Source organism: Mercenaria mercenaria, chromosome 8 (assembly GCF_021730395.1).
Source record: "Mercenaria mercenaria strain notata chromosome 8, MADL_Memer_1, whole genome shotgun sequence".
In the NCBI taxonomy this organism is placed as follows: domain Eukaryota; kingdom Metazoa; phylum Mollusca; class Bivalvia; order Venerida; family Veneridae; genus Mercenaria; species Mercenaria mercenaria.
The window spans coordinates 55,861,679-55,874,176 of record NC_069368.1 but is presented as its reverse complement, the minus strand read 5'-3'; the positions used below and the strand labels follow the sequence as shown (position 1 = coordinate 55,874,176).

Sequence of the window (12,498 nt, the reverse complement as noted above, 5' to 3'; positions counted from 1 at the left end):
GACTGGTATATTACATTTAAGAATAAACACTTTATTTTTTAAATACAGTACATGTTTATCACTTGAAAAGCGAAAATTCAATAAACAAACTAAATGTAACAAAGTAGTTTCCTGTTATCCCATGTCAAGTTAATAAGTTCTTTACAGAACACGCTCATGAAAGCACTGGTCATGTTCTATAATAAGCATAATCAAAATTGTCTATTTAGCCCATTGTTCTAAATCAAGTATCGTGACAAACGAGTTTAGTTAAAGTGTTATATAGGTCATTTAAAGTGATAGAGGTTTTAAACATTTTCACTCTTGTTATAATTTTGATTTTCGCCCATGTAAGGCGCGCTTTTTTTTATTTAATGGATAATTTATTTATTTAATTTAATGTGATAGAAGTCGTTTTTTGTGAGATACTGTCGTTATTCATGTGTTCAGCAAAACATTTCTCAGTTCTATGCATGCTTATCAATATAAGGATTAATTATTTAAAACAACATGAAACAATAAACTTTGACAGACAAACGGATTAACAGACAAATAGACATAGAGGCAGGCGTAAAGGTACTTACAAGGACATTCAAAACTGGTTGAACGACACTCTTTATGAAAAACTGAATTCAAGCGGCTGGAACATATCAAATTATGTCTTGTATAGCAACTTAAATTGTAACTCGGCCTAGATAACTTGATGTGTGATGAGTTTAGAAGTTACACACGAGCTAAGAGACGACGAGGAAGATATAGGAGACCAGTCTGGGAATGTTAGACAGCTGGAAATAGTGCTGTTAAATAATCATAATAACACGTACTATCCCGGACAATTTGTCCAGGGACACGTAATAGTGGACGTGAAACGGGCATTTATAACCAGAGGTTAGTAAAATTAACAGATTCCAAAAAATGATAATAATAAAAAAACAAAAGATTTAGTTTTTACTATAAATATTTTCAAATTCACCAATGATACAATCACGTTTTAAGTATCGTCAAAAATGTAACGATCTATTGCGTTAGAAATAGTACATGAAACGCGCTGATACTTTTACACAAAGAATGCAATATACATGTAGTTATATTAGCGACGTTAAATATTGGTTCATACAAATCGTATTAAGAATAAAAAGTTTGGTCAAAGATATATCATCGTCAAATTGCATATAGAAGAGTATTACATAAATTTTCTGTTTGTATTTTTGAATGTATGTTTTATTATCCAAAATTATAAATAGTGTACAGTCAGTATAGGACAGTTCCCCGACTAGTGCGTGCAACACTACTTCTTCGAAAAATGAAATCATGAAAGCGTTATATTGCGAAAGTAGTTTCAATTTTGGATACATAATAACTAAGTAAAGAAAAAAACCCCATAAAAATAGAACAAAGGTTTTCCTTTTTTGAGGGGTGGGTGGGGGTGGGGGTGGGGTTGAAAGGAATTTATATATCAGATTGTTAGATCCTTTCGTGGTAAATACTAAAGGCGTACTTCACAGAGCGACTGCAGCATTCTGAATGCAACGTCATCTACCAATACAGGTTGTATTTTGTTTTCGTAGGATTATAAGATTGTAAAGGGAGGAAGAATAACATAATTCTTAATTTTGACTTTAACTTCTGTACATGTTGGACTTAAATATTAATTAGAATGACAGGCATGACCAAACAGATCTATTTTTGCCAATAATATTTCTTTTCGTATTCACTTTCTTCAGGCCCTAAAAATAACGTAATCCATGTATTCCCCAGTCAGTAGTTATGTTTTAGCTCAGTTCTCATGCGGTGATACATACACACAGTTGTACATTTAAATGTCGTTTCTACGGCAGTACATTAGTGCCATGAATTGAATCGAAATTTCGACATACAAACTTACATAGAAAACGTAACTTTGTAAAGACCTGGACAAGATTGGGTATCTCGTGTAGTCCTCGGACATCTCTAGAGTGCCAGAAAAATGCCTCCTAACAATATCAGTATCACTATTTTAACCATGTTTAAGTCCGGAAAGTTTTCGACAAAGTTCGAGCCCATGTGACAAATGAATCACGAACAGGTTTGAAATCTGGAGTAGCTCTAGAGGCTAGTGTAAGTCATACAGTGATTTATTCTGGTATATGTTCAAGTCGCTACTTGCTGGGCACAGTATATGGATGTTTACGTAGATGTATCAGTTCTACACTTTTACCATCGAAAAGTCAACAAAGTAGCCAATTGACACTTTCGACGTTTGAGAGACGGACAAGGTTCAACTTTTGTAGATAACGGTCAGACAAAAACTCATTATTTCAAGTCAGTAACTCGAAATTCGAATTAAGTATCTCGAGATTTCGACTTAACGTATCTTCGAGTTACTAAGCTGAAATCTGAGATAGTAAGAGAAGTTCTAGTCAAAAGGTAAACGTACCTGGTACTAATGCTTTTCCATAGAATTTGGATTCAAAACGGGTGTTTTAACTTTTCAAAATTTAAGATGTCGAAACGAACGGTCCGTTCTCGTCTACTTCAATGTGCCAATAGTTAACGTGTAGTTCACACAGCGCGTTTCTGCACCATTCTGTTTTAGAAAGACTCTGACTTGATGTGCCAAAGTATATATTTACAGGAATATTACTGCAGTTTTGTGGTCGGGCAGGCGTTTACTGGACGGAGAAGCAGCGTGGGGCTCAGGACAAATGTATCGGTGTAATGCATTATGAAGCCCAGGAGGAATACTTCAACATTAGAAATTTTATTTTTGAACCTGGTAAGAATCAAAACATTCAATTCACAATAATGTATTATAATTATAGATATCTACATTTTGTGTCAAAGAAAGGTACGTTTTCCTTTCATCTTTCTATCGCGGGATCAACCCCTTGTATTTGGCACTCATTAGTACTTTAGATACCTCACAATGACATAATAAGGCAGTCTCACTAGGCTTAGTGTTTGAAATTATCTTTTTGTCCAATGGCATTACAGTACTTTTCAAATTTTCAGGAAATTTATTTTAATAAATTAGCATTAACTTGCAGTCGTTTATTAATCAGGTAAGTCATGTGTATAAAAGGGACAAGAGGTGTGTTATTGATTTTATTTTCTCTGACGTCATCCGAAAATAAAAAAATAATTCCAAACACTAAATACTGTGCATTTGCAAAACTTAATCAGCCTCGCGGCTGAGCCGCTCGTAGCTGATTAAACTTTGTAAATACACATTAATAAACACTAACCTATACATATTTATTCCAAAACCGTTAAGATGATCTAAATTATACGTCACAGGTTTGATTCCCGCCGAAGTCCACAAGTTTCCGTTCAAGTTCCAACTGGTGCCGCCACTACCTGACAACTACGAAGACAGCCTGTGTCAGATAGAGTACTTCCTGGAAGTCCGACTGAAACAAGATACGAATACTAACCATGATATACAAGACAGACAAGATATCCTCATAGTAGACCCAATAGATCTAAACCAACTTATTCTTCCGGATGTTACTGTAAGTTAGCATTATTTCAGTCTTACCTAACAGATAGCAGACGAATTCTTAATATTCAGTCGTAAGTTATCATAACTGCCACATTTTCCCAGTTCCACAAATTTAGATCAATTCTAATTCCTGATTATGCTTATGGGGTACCGTGTCAATTTAAATTGATATTTTATTGAAACAGTAAGGAGAGTATTACTGTCTAACTGAACAAGATAGTTTGAAGACATATTCACAAAATTATTTATTTCCATGTTTGATTGTGATATATTGGTGCTTTACGTCTTGCTTTGCTGTAGATTTATTTTGTTTATGTGAATGCGAGAGAATTATCAGATTGACCAGCCATATGCTTTGAGATGTTTATTCAAATCTTCCAGCTACCAATGCATTCCCAGAAAACCACAAGCTTTTGTTGTTGGTGTTGTACATCTCCGCCGCTGGTTGCTTTTCTCCGACTACCGAGGTCCGGTTACACGCCTGGAGAAACTATTCATATACAAGCGGATATAGAAAACTGTTCAAATAGGACAATTCAAACTGTAAAGTTTACATTGTACCAGGTGCGTAACATTCTGAAACATTCGGCAAAATCTTCGGTCTTTAGCTCATGGGAGATAACTTACTGTTACGATATTTAGTACGTGATTTTCGTAGTGAGTTCCCATTACCTGCAGCAAGAAAATAAAGATATCCATAGCGTACTATTATGGTGGCATATTTCTGCATACGATAATCTATGAAAATTTTATGAACTTTCGAGAAAAAACAATACTTTTCGCGAAAAATTCAATGAACTTTTATGAATTTAGGAGAACGTTTTCGTGAAAAAATTATCTGGTTATCGAGACTATATGTTAAAATAATGCCCAGTACAACATAAAGATAATTCTATAAAAACAGCTTCTGTTACTTACATTTCTAGATTTTTAAACGGAACAACCTAGTTTGTAAATGGTTAAATAGTTTTACTGACTGTATCAGTACTGTAACACTTGAAACTTGATAAAAAGTTTCTATTACTAAACGTATACATGCAGGAACGGGGCTACCGTACACAGAATAAGTTCCACAAACATCGTGATGTGCTCGGTCAGGTAGTTAGGGGCCCTGTGAAACCCAGTTCAACGACGGAATGGCCGGACATACCACTGAAAGTGCCTCGTCAACAAATATTTAACGTTACAGCCAGCAAAATATTTGGAATAAGATATATGCTAGAGGTATATTTAAAGTGTCTTTAAATAATATAAGGCTTAAAAGAACTTAAGTTAAAACAGTGTAAAACACAAATGAGCCGCACCATGAGAAAACCAACATAGTGCATTTGCGCAGTCTGGTCAGGATCCATGCTGTTCGCTAACGGTTTCTCTAATTGCAATAGGCTTTGAAAGTTAACAGCATTGACCCTGACCAGACTGCATGGATGTGCAGGCTGGTCTGGATCAGTGCTGGTCGCAACTGCACTATGTTGGTTTTCTCATGGTGCGACTCAAATAATTGTTAGATGTAATTTCAAAACACTGTTACATGTAATTCTAAAAATTACAGTCCTTTTCCATGTTTTTGTTTGTCTTTTTTCTGAAACGACTGAAAGAAAGGTAACATTCTTGAAACTCGACAATTTTTAAAGAACACCATTTTCGCAATTTAATAGTAATTATCGTACAGGTACTTTACGATGATAAGTTATATTCACTTTCATCTAATACCAATAATTGACTTTTTTCCATTATTATCAGATGGATATTATACCAAGTGGGAATTCTAAGCCAAAACTTTCAGTACCACTAGAGGTAACATTGGGTTCGATACCGCTCACCAGTGTTTCCCTGGCAACGCCAGCTCACTCTAGAATGCAGCCAAATAAAAGGCAACAGGAAGATCGCGAAAAGGTTAAGGATCTTGAAAGAAAGACTAAAAAAGGTAGTGTTCATTTACTTCTAAGAGAGCTAGATTCCTTATCATTAAAAAATCATGCTGATGAGAGCGCATGCGTATCTTAACTACCATTTAATTACAGTTCATGTGTCGAAATCTAACGATTTTTAAGATACCAAAACAATACTAAACAAAGTGCTGGTACCTTATATATACTTTATTAATAATTCTTTCATAAGAATATAACAGCTTTGTGCGTATATTTTAGGAAGTACAGCAAGTGTATATGGTTCACAAGTTGTTAACAATGAATCAAGACAAAGACGAAAGGATCGAAACAGGAAGATATATCCTGAAGACACAATAGATACCACAGAGTATGATGAAAAAATACATTCTCGTGACTATTAACAAGAATATGTTTTGCACTTCTGTAAAGATATCGTTCACCAAAATGATACAACTCACCGCTCCTGAAGACAGATATTCTACAACTGTCATTTCAACAAGATGATGTTTCTGTCATTTCAACAGGATGATGCTTCTGTCATTTCAACAGGATGATGTTTCTGTCACTTCAACAAGATGATGCTTCTGTCATTTCAACAGGATGATGTTTCTGTCATTTCAACAGGATGATGTTTCTGTCATTTCAACAAGATGATGTTTCTGTCATTTCAACAGGATGATGTTTCTGTCATTTCAACAAGATGATGTTTCTGTCATTTCAACAAGATGATGTTTCTGTCATTTCAACAGGATGAGGTTTCTGTCATTTCAACAGGATGATGTTTCTGTCATTTCAACAGGATGATGTTTCTGTCATTTCAAACAGGATGATGTTTCTGTCATTTCACCACAGGATGATGTTTCTGTCATTTCAACAGGATGTGTTCTGTATTTCAACAAGATGGATGTTTTTCTGTCATTTCAACAGAGGATTAGTGATGTTTCTGTCATTTCAACAAGGAGGGATTCCGATTTTCTGTCATTTCAACAAGATGATGTTTCTGTCATTTCAACAGGATGATGTTTCTGTCATTTCAACAGGATGATGTTTCTGTCATTTCAACAGGATGTGGTTTCTGTCATTTCAACAGGATGATGTTTCTGTCATTTCAACAGGATGATGCTTCTGTCATTTCAACAGGATGTGGTTTCTGTCATTTCAACAGGATGGGGTTTCTGTCATTTCAACTGGATGATGTTTCTGTCATTTCAACAAGATGATGTTTCTGTCATTTCAACAGGATGAAGTTTCTGTCTTATGTCTCAGTCATGACATTGCCATACATTGACAAAACCTTGTTGAACAATGCACTTTTCTCTTCCATTCGTATTTTCAGGAATAGAGAAAAAGGGAATACGTGAATTCTCTTTACTTGCTTGGGCAGATATTTTTATGAATATGATTCTTAATTTGAGCGCAACAATGAGAATACCAACATAGTGCATTTGCGCCACAGGATCCTCAGACCAGCCTGCGCAACAGCGCAGTCTGTTCAGGATCAGCTGTTTCCAGGATACGGTTTCTGTAATCAATAGGGCTTTTAAAGCGAACAGCATGGTCCTGATCAGACTGCTCGGATGCGCAGGCTGGTCTGGATCCGTGCTGGTCGCAAATGCACTATGTTGGTTTTCTCATGGTGCGGCTCATTTCTTGTGTTGTATAGCCCCGCCGCGAATGCATGACAGGGACATAGAAATGAAGTCCGTCTGTGATACGTTTTTCATATCTAAAACCTCTGAAGAACTTTATAAATTTGTGTAAAATGGAAGCAAATGCAGAGTCAAAGAACCATAACTGTATCTTGTATAGTTTTCCTAATCATCTCCCATTTTGTACTTAATCAATACAAGAGAAAGTGAAGAGCGAAAAAACGTAACTCCATTTTGAAAAGATTTTTTTCAACATCTCCTTTTAGCACTGGATTTTTAAAATTTAGCCGGACAATACCTTTACAACTTACAAACAGAATTTTGAAAAACTTGTCACAAGAAATGGTGACAATAAGAAACAAATGCAGAACAGAAAAAACGTTCTTCTTTTTTACTAGAAATTGATTAACTATCACACACGTTTCGAAAGGCTAAGACAATAAAGTTATTTTGTTTCTTTTTGTAACTTGATTTTCTTGGGTGTTAGCAGAGTGAATAATGCTGGAACTGATTGCTTAAGTATTTTATGATGGCTTCAACAGTACGTGATGTGTATGACTGTAACATGCATAATAGCTTACATGCAGAAATGTAATATATGGAGTGTACTCCTGATACCAGAAAAAAAAGCTATTGTCTGTGCAACCATTTTACGATTTATTTGCATTCATCCTATAAAGACAATGATCGATGCTGCAATAGCTTGTAAATATAACTAAAGGTTGGAACGTAGTGCTATTTATTCAGACAGCCATTTTTCAGTCTTGTCACGTTAGATGACCAGTAAACTATGTTCACGTCTAATAATTACAGATTGACGCGAGTGTCTGACCAGGAAGACAAATACCTATTTACAACAATCTTTGAGTAGGGACTAGAATGACAGAAATGTGCAACAAAATAAGATTAGCTGCCACATTTCCTTGATTTACTTTTCACGGGGCTATAATCAGCGTTGACCTAAACAATATCCAGTATCTTTAATCTCAACTAGGAAGAAAAAACTCGACGTTGCTTAAAGTTGCAACAATAACGTATCATATAGAAAACAAATTCATTACGGAGTTCGGAGTATTTGTGTTTAGATTTTGAGTGATCAACACAAATTATAACCCATTCGTGCCGCACAAACTTAACGAAATATTGCAAAATTAGGATACAAAAGTGCACTGAACATACAGAAATTTAATCTATTTGACAATTATTAAAAAGAAAATATAAAACCAACAGTACTGCATTAACTCATGAATAGCACCAAAATCGTATCGAAAGGCATTACTTGATATACTTTATATGCGAAATTCTGAAATCATCAACATCATCATCATCATCATCATCATCATTATTATTATTATTATTATTATTATTATAATACCAGATTTATATAGGCCCTTTTCATGATAAACATGTTCAAAAGCGCTTTACAAACAGCAAACGCAGCCACACAGGGCGCGAAATTCATCCTCTACTAGCACAGACACAGAGCGATCTGACCAGAGGGACAGAGTGAGATAAAGCCCCAGAACAGACAGAGAGAAATTCTTTTTAGATGCAGGCCTGTCCGGCTAACTTAGCCTAGCTTTTGCAAATAGAAAGTCTGGTTCTTTAACTTGCCCGGTGTATAGCACCGATACACGCAAAGCTGCCTTTCCTGGGAAGAACCAGTACAGGTTCTTAGTTAGGTGGGAGAAACTCAAGAGAATAGGATTTGAACCCCGGACCTCAGGATTGGCAGTCAAGCGTGTTACCACTAGACCACCGGCCCACCACGTAATGTGTCTTCGACCTAGATGTAATTTTTTAGTAAAGGGAATGAAAGGAACTGTCGGGTATATATGACACTCTGTATTAATGGTTTCTTTTCACTCAAAACACGCTTAAACACAACAGAAAACTACTTTGCTGCAGTGTGTATCTACAGAATTAACAAAGGCATCATATTTGCATGTACCATAAGGTCACGATAATCCAAAAGGCTGGTTGACAATTTTGTCGATTTTGAGAATATAATGTGCAAAGCTGGGACCAGTTAAAACAATGTGTAGGAATAAGAATGCAAACATGTAAGTACACGATACGAAGGGTGGTTTTTATTAATTTCAGTTCGGGTATGAAATTCATTTATTATGTAGAATCTATTAAGGACGTGTAGAAATCGAATACTCAGTTACCAACAACTATGCTACGCAAAACACTTCCAGTATTTACATGATCAATACAGTTTCATTTTGTTGAGGACCTTTTTGCAATGTATGGCTCTTTAATTGTGTGCTTCCGGTAAATCTAACCGAACCTGCTGAGTCTTTGTATAATTCTTAAAATTATTAAGTATGATTAAATGGCATTTTATGTGCGGCATTAATTGGTATAACCATCTGTCACTGCACAAGTTAAGATTTTTAAAAAAAATTAAGGTAGATATTAAATTCTGTGACAAAGTTCCTTCAAGTAGAGGTATGTATTATAAATCATTGGGATATTTAGTGACCCTCCACAAAAAATATGGGGTCAATATTACAAATGCGAAATACGCTAATATTCATCATACTGACCCCACATATATACGTGGAGAGTCAGGATAAATAATATCAGCAGGCCTTCTAAAAATTCTATACATACCAGATCTCTTGCGAACAGAACAGCTGACTGTGGCAACGTTAAATGTCGCAACGCCGCTAAATGTCGCAACCACCGTTAAATGTCGCAAGGTTGACGTTAAATGTCGCAACCACCGCTAAATGTCGCAAAACCGTCTGCCGCTAAATGTCGCACCTTTAACGTTAAATGTCGCAAAAATTTGCCCACCTTTATATGTCGCAACACCAACGCTAAATGTCGCACAGCATAATAAGGTAAGTCTTCACAATTTAGAGATAAGACTGGTTAATGCATGCTTTATTTGGGAAGGGCTGAATTGACCTTTCACTCTAATCTGCACGTTTGCTTTTCAGTGGTTCCGCACCATACATACGCATCGACATTTAACGTTGCCACAATCCAAATTACAGTTATTCGTATAATCGCGCAATATTTTCACTATATATATATGTGCGTATTTCTCTATACAGAGCTTTTAATCATTCTATTTCATGCGTATATTTCTGTTTGTATAAATATTATGAACTTGTTCAAATTAAAAAAAAGGAAGATAGCCTTTGGAGTTTCTTGTAACACCATAATCAAACGTAAAATCAAGACGTATTTTATAGGCAGTAAAGCTTAAAATTTGGTATCTCATTGTTCTAGTGGAAACAAGATTAGGCACAGCTTCAAACTAAGTTCGATACTCTCGAAAACTTTTAGATGCCCTTGAGCTTAAAGATCAGTACTGTATCTACCTGAAAATGAGAATTTCCCGTTTGCTGAAGCTTCATGCACTGTATAATGTGCATGCAGTTAATATTCCGTATGAGATACTAATGTAAAATCGTTTAGTTTCGTTGGCATGAAATTTCGTGGTTTGGGTCAAAACTGCAATTCTTGAGGAAATGAATTTTTAGATTTCAGCTTTTGAACATAATTCATTAAATATCATTAAAAATCAGTCATATTGGATATCGTGTTAGATACCTTTTTTTATTAATATTATCATCATCATCATTATTTTCATCATCATCATCATTATTTTCATCATCATTTTTGAATGGAATTTTCTCTTGGTTATTTGGATCATTTGGATTAAATTTTACGGATTGACTCAACCACGAAAACTAATCCCCACGAATATTAGTGATTTCACAGTGTTAAGCTAAAATATGACATATTTTAGGCCCTGATAGATGATTGAATGTGTCTAATATTTTTTCTTTAAAAAGGCTTTAGAATTTAATTAAACATCACATCATAAAACATCATGAAAAATCAGTCATATTGGATATCGTGTTAGATACCCTTTTATTATTGATATCATCATCATCATCATCATCATCATCATCGTCAATATTTTCATCATCATCATCATCATCATCATCATCATTATTATTATCATTATCATTATCATTATTATTATTGTTGTTGTTGTTGTTGTCGTCGTTGTTGCTGTTGTTGTTGCTGTTGTTGTTGCTATTATTATTGCTGTTGTTGTTATTAAAGTGAAAATATGTAATAGATAACATGGTTCCACACAAAACTGTGTTTTTGGATGTAAAGTCCAATTCTTAATGTGCTGTCACTTCCAGCAATAATACACTATAATTACTGTTCCATTTATTGCGCATCGCTACAAAAAAAGACGTAAAAATGACTTGTACTTACAGTTATCTAGGGAATTCCCCCACATTTTCATTGTGACAAGGAAAACACTTGACCTGTCATCTAGTGAAAATATTGTTATCCTGCTTTAAATGTCCCGTTAGTTTTTTCTTCTTCTTTCTTTCTTTCTTTCTTTTAAGGCTGTGGACCCGACATGACAATGGACAATTTTGTGCGTGATTAAAATCAGCCATATAGAATATCGACATCCTTCGAACGTTTTATAAACCATTTTTCCCATAATAACCAAAGGATTCCGAAATTTACGGAAACTGTCGATTTACATTTCGAGTTAACTACCTTAAACAACAGCCACTTATTATGATATGAGCCGTGCCATGAGAAAACCAGCATAGTGGGTTTGCGACCAGCATGGGTCCAGACCAGCCTGCGCATCCGCGCAGTCTGGTCAGGATCCATGCTGTTAGCTTTCAAAGCCTATAACAATTAGAGAAACTGTTAGCGAACAGCATGGATCCTGACCAGACTGCGCGGATGTTGGTTTTCTCATGGCACGGCTCATATTATCTTCTACGTATTAAGAAATCTTAAATGTCCTCGTTTCTTCGAAGACACGTAAGTGCTTGAATCATCTAACAATCATCTTGTGAAACTAAAACTTTATTAAGTGTTCATTGTTTACTAATTACCCTTACAGATACTTCATCCTAGTCCACACAATGAAAGGCACTTGTTGCCCTTCTTAAAGAGTCAAGTGGAGATTGTGAAGAGTAGAATGTACATTTTTAAGTCATCCAGTAGGTTAATTTGTTTTTTTTGAAGGCTTAGTTACAACCACATTTGTAATAAAAACCAGATTTGTAATAATTATAACAATTCTCGTTTTTATTACAAAAGTGGTTGCAAAGGTTCAACCACATTTGTAATAACCAGATTTGTAATAAAAATCGCAAACTTATTTTTTCGAGAGATGTGTTTTTCCACGTGATATTCAAGCTAATGCATGCGTGTTTAAGCACGTGCAGGTCGAATTGAACTGTCCTGGGTCATTTAAGAACTCCAAATGTTTTACCTGAAATCCTTGTTCATGGACATATTTTACTTAAGAAAATTATTACATTTCTCGTTTTTATTACAAAAGTGGTTGCAAAGGTTCAACCACATTTGTAATAACCAGATTTGTAATAAAAATCGCAAACTTTTTTTTTCGGGAGGTGTGTTTTCCCACGTGATATTCAAGCTTATGCATGCGTTATTAAGCACGTGCTGGTCGAATTAAACTGTC

General features: G+C 35.2%; 1 protein-coding gene across 1 annotated transcript; it reads left to right on the top strand.

Annotated features, from left to right (window-relative positions):
* The first annotated feature begins 254 nt into the window (after nt 1-254).
* LOC123565727 (arrestin domain-containing protein 3-like) lies at nt 255-6,157 on the top strand. The gene is made up of 7 exons (XM_045359527.2): nt 255-867; nt 2,594-2,734; nt 3,256-3,470; nt 3,842-4,024; nt 4,502-4,684; nt 5,204-5,387; nt 5,611-6,157. The coding sequence occupies exons 1-7, from the start codon at nt 690-692 to the stop codon at nt 5,751-5,753; spliced, it is 1,227 nt and encodes a 408-aa protein (XP_045215462.2). The 5' UTR covers nt 255-689; the 3' UTR covers nt 5,754-6,157.
* Nucleotides 6,158-12,498: the final 6,341 nt, after the last annotated feature.